This window comes from Equus przewalskii, chromosome 20, assembly GCF_037783145.1.
Source record: "Equus przewalskii isolate Varuska chromosome 20, EquPr2, whole genome shotgun sequence".
NCBI lineage: Eukaryota > Metazoa > Chordata > Mammalia > Perissodactyla > Equidae > Equus > Equus przewalskii.
This window is the reverse complement of record NC_091850.1, coordinates 27,913,902-27,932,031: the sequence shown is the minus strand read 5'-3', so window position 1 is coordinate 27,932,031 and position 18,130 is coordinate 27,913,902. Positions and strand designations below refer to the sequence as shown.

Here is an 18,130-nt window from a genome sequence, read left to right as displayed (position 1 = left end):
TTGTCATTCCTTCTGTTCATTGTAGGAAAAAACCATAAAAATATGGAATACACAAAATATCATTTATGCTGTGTAATTTCATTTTTTGCTCATCTACTCCCTAGTGCAGATCTTTGGTGTCTCAATCTAGGCTCTAGAGCAGAATCTCACTCCGTAATAATCTTGGTCTTTTCTATAGTTTATCTTTGTAGGGAGAGGGAATATCTACATGGGACTACAAATGTGTTTCTCCCTTTTCATGGCAGTGCAACCCTAATATCTGTTAGTCTCTGAAGTGTGGGTATCTTTGTATAGATTCATGAAAAGCAGGGCTCAGCAAACCTTTTCTATCAAGGACAGATAGTAAATGTTTTAGGCATTGGAGTCCATACTATCTCGTTCTCAACTACTCCCCTCCTGTGGACAATACATAAACAGATGGACTTGGCTGCATTCCATAAATCTTTAGAAAGCAAGCACCTGGCCAGAGTTTGCCAACTCTTGCTATAGAGTGTAATTCCTTTATATACTAGTCAAAAAATTCAGTTTTGCATTGTCTATAGTTTTGGATTAATTGTCAGTCACACAGTGTTGCTGGGTTTCAATATGGTAGAAAAAACCCCTCCTTTTTCTAAGACAAACATTTAATATTTACCTTTAGTTTCTTACTTTTGGGATGATTTAAGATGTCTTGGGAATTCATCTTATTGCTAAGGCTTTGACACACAATGATTTCATTAACTGAAAATTGTAAAGACTTCTATAGTTCTGTTGATTCTATATTTTGGTGCAATGCTAACTTTAAAACCAAAAGATAAAGAACGTGCACTATTGGTATTGGGAATAAATTTTATTGATATGACAAAACCCAAGCATTACTTTTGTTATTAGTGATTACAATTACAGAACTATTATTGACATTATAATTATAAAATATAAAGATAGAAATAATCAAGAAAAATATAACTTAAAAAAATTTTATTGAGGTCATAATAGTTTATAAAATTGTAAAATTTCAGTTGTACATTATTATTTGTCAGTCACCATATAAAGGTGCCCCTTTACCCTCTATGCCCACCCCCTAACCCCCTTCCCCTCTGGGAACCATTAATCTCTTCTCTTTGTTTATGTGTTAGTATTCTTCTATGTATGAGTGAAATCATATGAGGTTCATCTTTCTCTGTTTGGCTTATTTTGCTTAACATAATACCCTCAAGGTCCATCCATGATGTTGTGAATGGGACGATTTTGTCTTTTTTTATGCCTGAGTAGTAGTCCATTGTATATATATATATGTCATATCTTTTATCCAATCATTAGTCGATGGGCACTTGGGTTGCTTCCACTTCTTGGCTATTGTGAATAATGCTGGAATAAACATAGGGGTGCATAGGTCTCTTTGAATTGTTGATTTCAAGTTGTTGGACAAATACCCAGTTGTAGGATAGCTAGGTTGTATGGTATTTCTATTTTTAATTTTTTGATATGTCTCCATATTGTTTTCATAGTGGCTGCACCAGTTTGCATTCCTACCAGCAGTGTATGAGGGTTCCCTTTTCTCAAAATCCTCTCCAATATTTTTTTTGATAGATTTTTGATTACTATTTCAATGTCTTTACTTGTGATTGGTCTCTTCAGAGTCCCTATTTCTTCTTGATTCACTTTTGGGAGATTGTATGTGTCTAAGAATTTATCCATTTTTTCTGGATTGTCCAATGTGTTGGCATATAGTTTTTCATCATATTCTCTTATAATCCTTTGTATTTCTGTAGTATCCATTGTAATTTCTCCTCTTTCATTACTAATTTTATTTATTTGAGCCTTCTCTCTCTTTTTGTTAGTGAGTCTGACTAAGCATTTGTCAATTTTGGTTATCTTCTCAAAGAACCAGCTCTTAGTTTCAGTGATCCTTTCTACTGTTGTTTTTGGTTTCAATTTCATTTATTTCTGCTCTTATTTTTATTATTTCCCTCCCTCTGCTGACTTTGGGCCTTGTTTGTTCTTCGCTTTCTAATTCTACTAGGTGCGGTTTAAGGTTGCTTATTTGAGATTTTTCTTGTTAAGTTGGGCCTGTATTACTTTGAATTTCCCTTTTAAGGCCACTTTTGCTGCATCCCATTTGAATTGGTCTAGTGTATTTTCATTTTCCTTTGTCTCTGATATTTTTTGATTTCTCCTTTAATTTCTTTGCTGATCCATTGGTTGTTAAGTAGCATGTTGTTTCATCTCCACATATTTGGTACTTTCCCGTCTTTTTTCTTGTAGTTGATTTCTGGTTCATAGCATTATGGTTGGAAAACATGCTTGATATGATTTCAGTTGTCTTAAATTTAATGAGGCTTGCCTTGTTTCCCAACATACAGTCTATCCTTGACAATGTTCATCTGTACTCGAGAAGAATGTGTATTCTGCTGTTTTAGGATGGAGTGTCCTCTATATATCTATTAAGTCCGTCTGGTCTAGTTTTTCATTTAATTCCACTATCTCCTTGTTCACTTTCTGTCTGGATGATCTATTCATTGATGTAAGTGGGGTGTTAAGGTCCCCTACTATTATTGTGTTGTTGTTAATATCTCCTTTTAGGTTTGTTAATAGTTGCTTTATGTACTTCAGTGCTCCCTTGTTTTTGGTGCATATATAAATGTTATGTCCTTTTGGTGGAGTGTCCATTTTATTATTATATACTGCCCCTCTTTGTCTCTCATTGCCTGTTTTATTTTGAAGTCTGCTTTCTCTAATATAAGTATTGTGACACCTGCTTTCTATTGTTTGCCATTAGCTTGGAGTATCATCTTCCTTCACTGTAAGCCTGTGTTCATCTTTAGAGCTGAGATGTGTTTCCTGGAGGCAGTGTATTGTTGAGTCTTGTTTGTTAATCAATCCTGCCACTCCTTGTCTTTTTATTGGAGAATTCATTCCATTTACATTTAGAGTGATTATTGATAGGTGAGGGCTTAATGCTGCCATTTTATCGCTCGTTTTCCAATTGTTCTGTATTTCCTTTGTTTCTCATCCTGTGTATTTCAGACTACCAATTCAGTTTGGTAGTTCTCTATGATGGTTTTCTCACTTTTTTTTTTTATCGTTTCTGTCTCTGTTCTGATTATTTGTTTAGTGGTTACTGTGAGGTTTGTATAAAAAAATCTTGTAGATGAGATAGTCCATTTTCTGATAGCCTCTTGTTTCCCATCTAAGCTGATTCCATCCTTTCTTCTTCCCTTTCTAAGTTATTGTTGTGACAACTTATTCCATCCTGTGTTGTGAGTTTATGGTTAAAATGATGAGATTATCGTTATTTTTGATGTTTTCCTTCCCTTTATCTTTAATGTTATAATTGTTTGCTAACCAGTTCTGATAGAGAGCTGCAATTTTTTTGATTTTGTCTGCCTGTTTATCCCCTTGCTCAAGGCTTTGTAAACTCTTTCTTTTTCTTATTTCAGATATGAGGGCCTTGTTGATCATTTCTTGTAAGGGGGGTCTTGTGATGAACTCCCTCAGCTTTTTTTATCTGAGAAAGTTTTTATTTCTCCATCATATCTGAAGGATATTTTTTGCTGGATAGAGTATTCTTCTCTGAAAGTTTCTATCTTTCAGAATTTTGAACATATCATTCCGCTCTCTCCTAGCTTGTAAGGTTTCTGCTGAGAAATCCACTGAAAGCCTAATAGGGGTTCCTTTGTAAGTTATTTTCTTCTGCCTTTCTGCCCTTAATATTTATTCTTTTTTACTAACATTTGCCAGTATTACTACTATATGCCTCGGAGAAAGTCTTTTTTATTATTTTTCTTATTTTTAAAGATTGGCACTTGAGCTAACATCTGTTGCCAATCATCTTCTTCTTTTTTTTTCTTCTTCTTCTCCCCAAAGACCCCCAGTACATAGTTGTGTATTCTAGTTGTAGGTCCTTCTGGTTGTGCTATGTGGAATGCTTCCTCAGCATGGCTTGATGAGCAGTGCCATGTCCTCACCCAGGATCCGAACCAGCGAAACCCTGGGCCACTGAAGCGGAGTTTGTGAACTTAATCACTTGTCCATGGGGCCGACCCCAAGAAGGTCTTTTTACATTGATATAATTAGGATTTCTTTTAACTTTTTTCACTTGTATTTCCAGCTTTTCCCCCATGTTTGGGAAGTTCTCAGCTATTATTTCATTAAACAAGCTTTCTGCTCCATTCTCCCTCTGGAATACCTATAATCCTTATGTTGCGTTTCCTAATTGAGTTGGATATTTCTCGGAGTATATCTTCATTTTTTTAGTCTTATCTCTCTCTCCTTCTCCATCTGAAGCATTTCTATATTTCTCTCCTCTACACTGCTTATTCTCTCCATAATAGCAGCTCTGTTATTCAGGGAGTCCAAATTTTTCTTTATTTTATCCTCAAACTTCTGGTTGGTTTTTCTTTTTAGTTTCAATCTTTTTTTGTGAAGAATTCCCTCTGTTCATTAATTTTGTTCCTGATTTCATAGAACTGTCTATCTGGGGCAGGTCCCGTGGCTGAATGGTTAAGTTCATGCGCTGTGCTTCAGCGGCCCAGGGTTTAGCCTATTTGACTCCTGGGCGTGGACATGGCACCACTCATCAGGCCATGCTGAGGCAGCATCCCACATGCCACAACTAGAAGGACACACAGCTAAAAATACACAACTATGTACCAGGGGGCTTTGGGAGAAAAAGGAAAAATAAAATCTTTAAAAAAAAAAAGAACTATCTGAATTTTTTTAATAACTCATTGAATTTTTTAATGATAGCTATTTTGAATTCTCTCTGATTTAGACTGTAAATTTCTGTGCCTTCAGGATTGATTTCTGGCTGCTTGTCATTTTCCTTCCGGTCTGGAGTATTAATGTATTTCTTCATACTGTTTGATGGGGTTGATTTGTGCCTTTGCATAATGTTAGTATGGTAGTATCAATGAGAGGAGTTTCACTGCCCTAAACATCCTCTGTGCTCCACCTATTTCTTCCTCCCTCATTCCTAACCTCTAGCAACCACTGATCTTTTAAATTTTTATTGAAGTAATATATTCATATTACAGAGTCAAACATTGTAAAGCCTCATGTCTCTGTTCGTGATTTTTGCTTCCCAGAAGAAACCATTTTAAATTTAAAAAATTTTTTCTTCTTCTGTTTACCTCCATGTTTCTAAATTATATCCTTTTACTACTGTCTTGATTTTTTCTATTGTGCCAAAATTTTTATAACATAAAATTTACTATTTTAAACATTTTAAGTGTACAGTTCAGTGGCATTAATAACATTTATAATATTGTACAACCATCATCACTATTTCCAAAAATTTTTGCCACTCTAAACAGAAATTTTAACCATGAAGCAATAACTTCCCACTCTTTTCTTCCTCTAGCTGCTGATAACCTCTAATCTACTTTCTGTCTTCATGAATTTGCTTATTCTAGATATTTCATATAAGTGGAATCATACAATATTTGTCCTTTTGTGTCTGGCTTGTTTCACTTTACATAATGTTTTCAAGGTTTGTGTTGTATCAGAACTTTGTTCCTTTAAATGACTGAATAGTATTCCATTGTACGTGTATACCACGATTTGTTTACCCATTCATTTGTTGATGAATACTTGGGTTGTTTCCACCTTTTGGGTATTGTGAATGCAATGAACATTGGCATACAAGTATTTGTTTGAGTCTTTGCTTTTAATTCTTTTGGGTGTATACATAGGAATGCAATTTCTGGGTCATCGGATAATTTTATGTTTAACTTTTTGAAGACCTGCCAAACTGTTTTTCACAGTGGCTGCATTATTTTACATTCCTACTAGTAATGTCTGAGGGTTCCAGTTTCTCCACATTCTTGCCATCACTTGTTATTTTCCTATTTATTTATTTTGATTGTAGCCATCGTAAGTAGGTGTGAAATGGTATCTCATTTTGGTTTTTATTTTCATTTTCCTAATGTCTAATGATGGTGAGCATCTTTTGATGTACTTATTGGCCATTTGTCTCTTCAGTAAATGGTGTTGGGAAAACTGGACAGCCACATGTAAAAGAATGAAAGTAGACCATTCCCTTACACCATGCACAAAAATCAACTCAAAATGGATTAAAGACTTGAATGTAAGACGCGAAACCGTGAAACTTCTAGAGGAAAACATAGGCAGTACGCTCTTTGACATCAGTCTTGGCAGCATATTTTTGAGTCCCATGTCTGACTGGGCAAGGGAAGCAAAAGAAATAATGAACAAATGGGACTACATCACACTAAAAAGCTTCTGCACAGCAAAGGAAACCATCAACAAAATGAAAAGACAACCTAACAATTGGGAGAAGATATTTGCAAACCGTATATCAGATAAGGGGTTAATATCCAAGATATACAAAGAACTCATACATCTCAACAACAAAAAAACCAACAACCCAATTAAAAAATGGGCAAAAGATCTGAACAGAGATTTCTCCAAAGAAGATATACACATGGCCAACAGGCATATGAAAAGATGCTCAACATCATTAGCTGTCAGGGAAATGCAAATCAAAACTACAGTGACATATCACGTCACTTTGGTCAGAATGGCTATAATTAACAAGATAGGAAACAACAAGTGTTGGAGAGGATGTGGTGGGAGTGCAAACTGGTGCAGCCACTATGGAAAGCAGTATGGAGTATCCTCAGAAAATTAAGAATAGATCTACCATATGATCCAGCTCTCCCACCGCTGGGTATTTATCCAAATAACTTGAAAACACAAATGCATAAAAATACATGTACCCCTATGTTCATTGCAGCATCATTCACAATAGCCAAGACTTGGAGACAACCTAGGTGCCCATCAAGGGACAGATGGATAAAGAAGATGTGGTATATATACATAATGGAATACTACTCAGCCATAAGAAATGGTGAAATCTGGCCATTTGTGACAACATGGATGGACCTTGAGGGTATTATGCTAAGTGAAATAAGTCAGAGGGAGAAAGTCAAATACCGTATGATCTCACTCATAAGTAGAAGATAAAAACAATGACAAACAAACATGTAGCAATGGAGATTGGATTGGTGGTTACCATGGGGAAGGGGGGGGAGGGCAAAAGGGGTGATTAAGCTCACATGTGAGGGGATGGACTATAATTAGTTTTTGGGTGGTGAACATGATATAATCTACACAGAATTCGAAATATATTACGATGTACATCTGAAAGCTATATAATGTTATAATCCAATGTTACTTCAATAAAAAAAAAGAAAGCTTGTGACTTCTGAACCAATGCATTCAGAAATTTGTGATTTAATCACAAGGGAGAAAATTTGGGAGTGTGAATACTTTACTTTAAGGAAAATTTATTCAGTCATTTAGCTATTATTTATTGAACATCTGTTGTGGGGTAGGCACTTCTTTAGGCACTGGGGATACAACAACTAACAAATCAGATGAGATCTCTGAGCTTATATTGTTGTAGGGATATTTGAGAGGAAGGATAACAGATTATAAACAACTAAGTAACCAATCAAATAAGATAATTTCGTAATGTAGGTAATAAGGATAATCAAAGTAAGCTAATTAAGGTAATGGTGACTGATGGGAGTGTGTGAAAGTTTAGAAAGGGGGCGGCCCTGAAGGCCTGTTTGAAGAGGTGACAATTGACGAGACCTGAATGATGAAAAAGAGGCCATATAACAATCAATTCCAGCAGAGGGACTGCAGGTGCTCATGCTGGACCCTCATGCTGAACCAAGCCTGACTTGTTCAGTTAGAAATGCCTTTGGTGCTGGAGCAGAGTGAGTGAGACAATTGCAAAAACAAAGAGAAACTGTTTATGGAGGTTTGCTACCTCCTACCTTTGCAAAAGGATAATATGTATGTGAGAATATATTCTTTTCAATATTAAACCTAGATGAAAATAAAAATAAATATCCCATATTTTCTTCAATAGATATGGAGTGCCTATTATATCATTTAGATGCTAGGTCAGGCATCATTTGGCTGCTAGAGACACAGCAATGATCATGACAGACAGAAATTTCTGCTTTCATGGAGTTTATATACTAGGAATACTTTATTAGAAGGCTATAAAATATTTGATAACTTGATAAAATATTTGATAGATTAAGTGACATCATTAGGAATGCAATTCTTAACCCTGTGGGGTGGGAAGTGGAAGGATGGTGGATGGTGATGGCTTTCAGAATGCCTAGAGGGGTTTGATAAAGACCTTAATGAGGGTGTGTAATAGTCCTCACTGTGTTGGATAGAAAAAAAGTTGAGAATCCCTATGATACTCCCTAGAGTAAGATATTTTTAGAAAGCAGGAATGCTACATTTAACGTTTTTTTTTTATTGAGGTTATGATAGTTTACAACATTGTGAAATTTCAGTTGTACATTATTATTTGTCAGTCGTCGTATAGGTGTGCCCCTTCACTCTTCGTGCCCACCTCCCTCCCCCCTTCCCCCTGGAAACCACTAATCTGTTCTCTTTGTCCATGTGTTTGTTTATCTTCTACTTATGAGTAACATCATATGCTGCTGGTCTTTCTCCTTCTTGATTATTTCGCTTAACATAATACCCTCCGGGTCCATCTATGTTGTGAATGGGACAACTTTATCATTTTTTATGGCTGAGTAGTAGGAATGCTACATTTAACATTTCAGCAATTCGGCAACCTTGGATTAGCACTGAGAAATAATTTGTATTTCAGAAAACATATTGAAGCATTTTGAGAGTGATATTAACTTTCTTACATGGCAGGCTTTATTTGCTCCTGTGGCAAACAGCGATTGGATTCAAATGTAGTACATAGAGGCATTGGGTATCTCCGTGGTTTTCTTTCTTATGGATGTAGTGTTTTGTAGTTTTTCTTGCACATTCCAGTAAGTGAGGATGATCTAATGGGGGTCTAAAGTATAATTGCTGTGACCTTTCATCTGACTTTAATTTATGTTTAGGTAAGATAAGTATATAAAAGAAGTTTTTTACTTTCTTAAGATAAAATATTTGATTTACATATTTAATGCTTGAATCACAAATTTGAAAACATTTTAAAAACTCAGTTAAAAGGAGAGGCAGTACCTGAGAAATCAGTACTCTCTCTAGATTGTGCTCTTTGTGGCAGTGGAGACAAAGAGTTTGTTTCTGTGTTTTCAGGGATACAAGCAGCAGTGAAAGTGAAGAGACTTCTGATTCTTCTGATGATGAGTTAATTGGCCCTCCTTTACCCCTTAAAATGGTGGAAGAACCAGTTAGTCATATGGAGGAAGAAATCATCGGTCCTTTACCTCCACCTCCTTTTGAAGAAGTGGAAGAAGATGATGATGATGACGGTGATTCAGAAGAGGAGGATGTAAGTATTTCAGTGAGGTAGTGTCTTAGGGTAGTGTACAGATCAGTTCTCTGCTAAACTGTTATTCATGAATAAGAGCAAATTAAAAAAAAAAATCTGAATTTATGGCTGACAGCCCTTGTTGAAAGACTTCTAGAGAATGTGCTTCAGCAACAAGGAAACAGAAATCAAAAATAATAATTGGAGAGCAGGAAGCAATGTATTAAAAAAATTAAACATTTTGTTAAATCAACGTAAGCATTCAGAGTAAATAATGGTGTTGATGAATAAATTTGGGGGGATTTAAAAACAAACTGGATCTAAAATTATTGTGAACAGTAATGTGGAAGATGGGAGAGTAGAATCAGTTCATTCGTTTTGACGTCCTTGTATTATTTGGGAGGGGGCTAGGGTTATTAAATTTAGATTGTTGTGTGCACGTTACGGTTTTAAGAGTAACTGCCCAAAAAATAGAAATAAATGATATAAACTCCAAAATAGTAAAAAGAAAAAATATAAAATAAAACCATTGGTATACTTCCTGTATTTGACATCTGGAATGGATAATTTTTAAATACTACCCTCCTCTGTGTGACAGATTATTTTCAGTAAATAATTACGAAATGGAACAAATAATAATGGTCAGAAAAGAAATTAAACTTTTACAAATCTGTCAATGACTTCTCAGAATGGACATTCTTTGCATATTCATGTTCAGTACACAATATATGAAATTTGTCAATCTATAGTTGTTCATAGTTGGTCAAAAGAAGCTTTTAATTTTAATTTTGAAACTTTTTTTCACATGAAATGACTGTTATATATGTATATACACATGCACACCTGTGTATGTAAAATTATAAAAAGAGCAACATAAGGATAAATTTGGCAGTTTCGTTAAAAATCTTATTGTGCAATAAGTTCCCGAAACTGCAGTGTTGAGCATATCTTTTTTCCTTTGATATTAATTCTAGTGACTTTTAAATATCTCTGTTCTTGAAATATTTTCACTAAAATCTTTTTTCCGGAAAATTCATCATTTTCTGATATATTTCGTAATGACTTCTAAAGTTTTCTTCTGTAAAAATCAGAGAAAATGGCTAAATAATGACAAATATTGTCATTAAATGTTGCCTTAGAATGTTTTTGATGAAAACAATTGAGGTGTTCAAACATTGCCTTTTTGAATTCTTCTGCCAACTTAGTCTACCATCTTTTGTTTTTTCTCCTGGCATTCAGAGAATAGGAGAATGGAAGATACTCAGGTTTTGTTTCTTTATCTTAATAATCATTGTTTATTTTGAATCTGCTATTTAAATGCAGAAGCATGTAGTGCAACAGTGATTGGAGATGTGAAACTGCTCTTCAAGTAAGCTTGAATGAATCTGAACCATTAAAAGCATTATTTGAAAATGTGTGTAGCTGAGTATGTATGTGCATGTATGTAGTAGACACGGTATAACTGGGAGTTCTCCACAGTAAGTTCATGTAGAATACAATGTTTATTAAAAGATAAGTAATAAAAATATGCTAATTTTAAGCTTACATATCTATTATCAAGGGTCAGCACTAAACATAGCAAACAACAAATTTCTAAACTGACATTTTTAGAATTGCCAGCAAATGGTGGTAATAAAAAGCAGACTTATCTTCAGTTGACTGTGCTATTGTTTTTAAATTCTGTACAGAAAATATACCCCCTTGTCTGCACCACTTCCAGTGCAATGCAGACAAGGGGGTACCTTCTGTCAAATGCTTTAGTTGAAAATGTATGTAGCTGAGTATGTATGTGCATGTATGTGGTAGACACGGTATAAGTGGGAGTTCTGCAAAGTAAGTTCATGCAGAAAAAAGGAGTAGATGAAAATCTTGGTAAATAGGGATCACAAAATAAGGTGATAGGTGTGAATACAAATATATCAGTGTTCATAATAGATGTAAATGGAAAGATAAAAATTCTCAGATTGAACAATTCAGGTATGTTCTGTTTGTGAGTGGTATACCTAAAATGTAATGACATAGGAAGGTTGAAAGAAAAAGAAGGAAGAGATATAGCAGGAAAATACAAATCAAAATAACTGATTAATATTATAAAATTAATCTTTAAGTCATAATCTTAATTAGCAAACAAGTGTCAATAGCTAATGGTAAAAGGAACAATTTATTCTTCAGGAAAATTTGGGAGTCCTTAACCTCTGTGCATTTAACACAATATACTCAAAGCATTTGACAGAATTACAAGGAGACATGGAAGATTCTGCAATCATAACAGGAGATTCAGAAATTAAGATGACAATTAGTAAGAGTATAGATTTTGAACAGTACAAATGCACAGGTCTTATCTATTGAACATACATAGAACCCTCATCTAACGTTTTCTTTTCAAGCACACATGGGTAATCAGAAACAGCAGCAAGAAGCAGCAGTACACATCTAGGTCGCAACGTGCTATGGATGTGAGAAAGATGTACTTTTCCATTTCTCCTTCTATTTCTCTTTCCGACATATATCACAACCAGCATTTCCAAGGCTGGGCCAGAGATGGTGTGAAGCAGATAGGTTGGAAATTTGGAAGTGTTGTGAAGGTGGCTTTGTAGTGGTCTTCCTAGATTCTGATAAAGTATGTTGGCCTTGAATAGAGGCCTTTGGTTTTCAGACCTTGTGGTTTGGTAGTAGATTGGTGGCAACCTCATGCTGTGTTTTAGGTTCTGAGTGAGAACAGAACTTTTCTGCTTTGTTATATTTGATATGTGGAATATTGGCAACCTTCTAGATGAAACAATAATAGAGTCAGGGATTATAGACAGAGGGAATCTGCTGAATACTGTCTTTAACATGAATGTTATTGTGGGATCTAGACAGACAAATTAGCATGATTCATTTTAGGCGATTTACATAGCAGTGTTTGGCCTGTGTTTCAACATAGAATTAAAATGTTTCTGGCCTTTGAAAGAATTTTGTTATTGTGATTGGTTGGATTTAGGGTCTAGTAGTTCTTTGCTTGTTGATTCAGAGACTGAGTTTAGTTCCTTCAGGAAATCAGTTTGAGGTAATGCTAAATTACAAGAGATTGTTTTATACATCAGAATGCTAGTTATACTTTCACAATTTGGGATATATCAGAATTGTCCCATCTACTTATCAAGGCTTAACCATTCTCCAGGTCCCCTTGATTGCTTCTCCTTTTTTCTCTCATACTTGGACTCATCACTGTCAACCTTTCGTGTCTTTTGTTTCCTTTCGTGCTTTCAGCCTTTTCCTTTCTACTTGCTTGACTGTAAGCTTGCAAACATACTAAAATCTTCCTTTAACTTAGTTTTCTTTCCAAGCTACTGTACAACAATTTCCTCTTTCTCTTTGTTGCTAAATGTCTTGAAAGCAGTATCTGTATTTGCCATCTCTGCTTTGTCGCCACACATTTTCTCCTTAAATCTTTGTTGTCAGTTTCTGCCCTTCCCATTTCACTGAAATTCTTCTCACAAAGATCCTGAGTGACAAAATCCAGGTGTGCAAATCCAAGGGCCCTTTCTCAGTTCTCATTCTGCACCTCTGCAGTACTGGACAGTTTGACTTCTCCTTCCTTGAAACTCTTCCTTCGCCATTTCTTTATACTCTTGGCTTGCTGCCTATCTCTTGGACTGTTTATTCAACAGATACTTACTGAGCAGGTATTATGAGTCAGGTACTTTGCAGGTGTTGGGGCTATCGCAGTGAATAAGGCAGACAAATCCCTGCTCCGATGGTGCTTACATTTCTGCTAGAGTCCCTTTTACTGCTTCATATTTCCTTACATTTCCCCAGCCACAAGCATTCCTGAGGATCTGTCCTTGCCTACCTTATTTCATATGTGGTATGTGTGGAGGTTCATACATTTTCTGGTTCTCATAACTCCTGTTCACTCAGAGCAACTAGAGGCATTGCCCCATCTTATTTGAACTTCAGATCCCAACTTTCTAACCACTCATGAAACATGTCCACATTTAATCTCCAAGAATATTCTAAATTCAACATCTAAGATCAAACTCAGGCTTTTATTTTCTCCCACTTAACCTTTTGCTGTAGCCACTTAGCTTGTCACTTTGCCTCTAGGATCTTTCATTTAAATCCCGTTTCTTCACTGCTTCAAGACTAAATTATTTGTAGCATGAGTCAGACTGCAAATAATAGTACTCATTCCCTAAATGAGGGAAAATAAAGCACCAGAGCAGGCAAGACTCCATCTGGGGATTCCTGAATACAATCTGATAATTTTGTTGCTCAGAAACATGCAAAGCACTGTGGCTTTTTAGAGAGACATTCTACTTAGTAGGAAAGCAGCCAAGTTCACATACTTGAGTGGCTAAATATTTCAGCAAGTATTATTGAAATTAATGGAAAAATATTTTAAAAATACCTTTTTTTTTTAGCCCACTGATTCTTAATCTAAATGTAAGAATCATCTTTGGTACAATTGAAAAATACATATTCTTAGGCTGTGTAATCTGGAGATGGATTGAGTAGGACTGGGGTGCACCCTGCCTCAACACCTGCAATCTGTGTGATAACAAAAGGCTCCACAGGTAAGCGTCTTCGCAATTCACCTGTGGTTGCAGCTCTTCCCAATGCACTTGTGGCTGCTTACTTAGATAGTCACTGTTGGGGTCATAGGTTAACCATATTAGGGTACCTTCATAGGTTATGATCTGTGTCATGCCTCATGGATACTTCAGGACATGGGATATCGCTTACAAAATAGTGTTTCTTAAAAAGAAGGGTATGGAATTGCTGCCTTGTTTCTCTGTGACAGTGAAGCTACTTTGAAGTTTTCATATAAAACTTATATAAGAATATTCTTTCTTTGAAATAACTTAGAAGTAATATCTATTTTGATTATTATTTTGTGAAAAATATTTCTTCCATAATATGTGAAGGTTGGTATTTCTAGAAGTGTTAGTGTTTAGTTGCTTCCGAAGATGACACGGGAGAGATGATAAGCTCCTGGTCTTTGAATCTCACTCGTTTTTGTATCATCTTATGCCTGTCTTGAATTGTACCTATTAAATCGTAACCATTATATTTTGTGAAGGGCTATGAGCAGGTCGATATTCTAAGAATTGAGCCAGTAGCTCTGATAGTTGTTTTTATTATTGAAATTATATTACTAAGTATCAAGAGCCTTAAAAATGTTCATTTCCTTTAAACTCAGTAATATCACCTCTGGGATTCTATCCTAAGGAAATTTAGAAAAAGCTTTATGCACACAAGATGCTTATCACAGTACTATTGTAATAGTGGTTTTCAGAATGTTTTCCATGGAGCGTTGTCTGGGGGTGGTGGGTGGTAGAATTGGATCCCTCATATCTGTTTTCATTTGAGGGAACTGATGAGAGCGTGTCTACCTCACTGGTGGTACCAAGAAACTGATTTTCTTGTATTAAGTACACTTCTTGTATTGTTTTTTTTAAAGGTTTTGTTTTTTTCCTTTTTCTCCCCAAAGCCCCCCGGTACATAGCTGTATACTCTTTGTTGTGGGTCCTTCTAGTTGTGGCATGTGGGACGTCGCCTCAGCGTGGTTTGATGAGCAGTGCCATGTCCGCGCCCAGGATTTGAACCAACGAAACACTGGGCCGCCTGCAGCGGAGCACGCGATCTTAACCATTCGGCCACGGGGTCAGGCCCACTTCTTGTATTTTTAATACGATGACTTTCCAGAAGGCGACATATGTTATGCTTTGGCTTTTAAAAGGCAAAATATAAATAAATTTAATAACTTAGAAAAAAAATGTTAGGCTTGCTCAGAGCTTTCTCTTGACAGAAAGTTTCCATGTCTAAAAATGTTTGAAAATAACTGACATATATAAGTATTAGAATAATTAGAAATAATGTAAATATATAACTAATAATACAGGAAGGACAAGTGAATTGTTTTATAGTCATATAAAATATTATATAATCATTAAACATGTTTAATAAGAGTTTTCAGTAGCACTAGGAAAAGCTGTAAAAACTATATGATTTCAAAAATTTAAATGATAAATATGCATGGAAAAAAGTACTCCCATTGCTTGCTTCTGTATTGTGGGAATCAGGATAATGTTTATTTCTGCCATATACTTTTCCAGTTTTCACACTGATCCTAAACTGTGTCTGTAATTAGACACAAATAATGGGATTACAAACAGTTAACAGTCCTTTGTTGTAAGGCAATTAAGATCTTAATTGAAAAAAGTCTCGAACAAATAGAGAAAAAAACCTGAACAGAATAATGTTGAACATGAATATAAAATAGGTCTTAAGTACTAATGAATAAACTTATATCTTACCTTCTTCCAAAAGGGATTTAATGAAGTGAAATGCTATAAGAAAGCATAAATTAGGAAGAATGAAAGAAAATAGAAAACTAAGGAACATAAAGTTAATATAAAACGTGGGAAACAGAGTTCTAAATATTTGCTCTGACTAGGCCACAAAACCTAGTCACCCTCATTGATTCCTCTCTTTCTCTCCTACCCCACATCCAGTCTCTAATTCAACAAGTCTCATTAGCTCTGTCTACAAAGTAAATACTAGATCTCTCTCTCTCTCTCTCCATCCATCACTACCACCTTAGTGAATCCAATATTACTTCAACGTCAGCAGCCACTTAAATCGTCCCTTAGCTTCCACTGTTGACTGGATTACAGTAATAGTAACCCAGGCAATAAAAAGAAGCAAAATAGAGATAGATACAGGGAGGCAATATGGAATAGTGATTAAGAGAGTAGATTTTGGAGCCAGATGGAGCTCTTTCAACTTTCAAGTTATGTGACTTCGGGCCAGTTACTTAACCTCTATGTGTTTCTTTCCTCCTCTGTAAAATCGGACCAGTAAAACCCTCAACTTGAGTTGTGCAAATGATTAAATGAGTGAATGAATGTACATAGAACCCTTAGAATGCCTGGTATTTATCATTTTGGTCATCTGTTTTAATATATAGCAAAAGGTGAATAAATTTAACATGATTTTTAATAAAAACATTTAAAGATGACACTAAAAGGAAACTTTTGTACCATGTTAAATAATTCATTCATGCTTCATACCAGCAGTCAGTGTTATAAATAATTAAGGTGCATTAGAGGTATTCTCTTTAAAATCAGGAATAAAATAAGGATGGTAACTGTCACATCTAGACATTGTTGGCAGTTAAACAAGTCAAACTGATATAATTAAGACTATATATTAGAAAGAAGTGAGAATATTGTATTTGATATGACTGTGCCTGAAGCAAAAAGGAACTAATCAAAACTTTTATTATAACAGATTAATAGTGTCTGGTTTAAAGGGTTAAAAATCAAAAAGAGAGGGGCTGGCCCCGTGGCTGAGTGGTTAAGTTCATGCGCTCTGCTGCAGGCGGCCCAGTGTTTTGTTGGTTCGAATCCTGGGCGCCGACATGGCACTGCTCATCGAGCCATGCTGAGGCAGCGTCCCACATACCACAACTAGAAGGACGCACAATGAAGAATATACAGCTATGTACTGGGGGGCTTTGAGCAGAAAAAGGCAATAAATAAAATCTTAAAAAAAAAATCAAAAAGAGATACCTGTTTCACAACAGAAACAACAACAACAACAAATTAGGAATAAGCTTAATGAGAGATGTGTCTGAATATAAATAACACTATAAAGCTTTTCAGTACAGGAAAGAATTTGAGTAAGAACCACTAGGTAATCAGTAAATGTTTCTCAAATTTTTTCCCACAGAGGTTGAATAATTTGCCCAATTTATTTATTTGCTCATTTATCTGATTATTAAATGGTGAGAGTTGCAATTCAAACCCAGCCCGTGTATGCTTTTAACATTACTATGCTGCCTCCCATACTTGGAAGCCTGTGGAGTTGAGCTTCGAGCGTATTTTAAGTGGCCCACCCATATATCAGTACATTATTAATTTGGTGCCAGTGACAGAAAATGGAAAATAACAGTGGCTTAAACAAGATAGAAGTCTTTTTTCTCTGTCGCATAAATGAAATCAAGAATTAAATGGACAAGAACTAGTTTGTAAGTCCAGGATATCAAGATTTAGACTGCTTCTGTCTTTTTATTCTGCCATCCGCAATGTATGGACTTCAAGATGGATGGTTAAGTTGTAGCCGTTAGTTTTGCAGTTCTGTCAGCTGGAAGGCAGAAAGGATAAAGAAGTCTACTCATTTTGAACTTCATATCTTTCTTTCACGTGATAAATATAGTATTGACTTTAGGAAGCCAGGAGTCTAGGTAAAATTCAATGCTTCCATTACAAAGGATGGATAATGGATGCGGTGGGAGGAGCCAACTAGAAACCATGTAGTGAGCATAAATTTTTACTCAATATTTGGTGCTTTCAGTTATAGAACTGCAAATTATTTACTTTTTCTTGTCATTTTAGCCATTATGTATGACATGCATATATATATACTATTTATTTGATTTTACTTTGTTCATCGTGAACGTGTTGACTGCCTTTCTCCAAAGAAATAAAAGACATAAAGTTTATGGGTGCTAATGTGATTTTTAAACTCTCAGGATTTCATTACTATATTAACATGCACAAATTTCACTTGAATTCTTTTGTGTCTGTTATGTCCTGCTGTTTAGTTATTCTGCTGTTTTTCTTTGTTCAGAAATGAGTGGCAATCTTTTTGGTTCATTTTTTTAAAGTAAGATTCCATAAAACTAGTCTTGGCTAAGATTTTAGTCAAGTTCAACTATATACCTATCAAGTTCATTTATATAGAAAATCATTGAAACACTCATAAGGAAAATGGAGACATAAAAGCTCAATTGTTTTTCTTTACAAAAGGATTCCCAGTAAGAGATCTTAACAGAAAAATTTTATTTTTTTGAGGAATCTTAGCCCTGAGCTG

The 18,130-nt window shown here is 35.3% G+C and overlaps 1 protein-coding gene across 2 annotated transcripts in view; it reads left to right on the top strand.

Annotated features, from left to right (window-relative positions):
- Positions 1 to 18,130, top strand: part of WDR70 (WD repeat domain 70) — a 284,509-nt gene that overhangs the window by 12,041 nt on the left and 254,338 nt on the right. For both annotated transcript variants that reach the window (XM_008518461.2, XM_070586984.1), the window contains exon 5: positions 9,094 to 9,289. In XM_008518461.2, the coding sequence (XP_008516683.1) occupies positions 9,094 to 9,289 (196 nt within the window). The remainder of the gene's footprint in view (positions 1 to 9,093; positions 9,290 to 18,130) is intronic.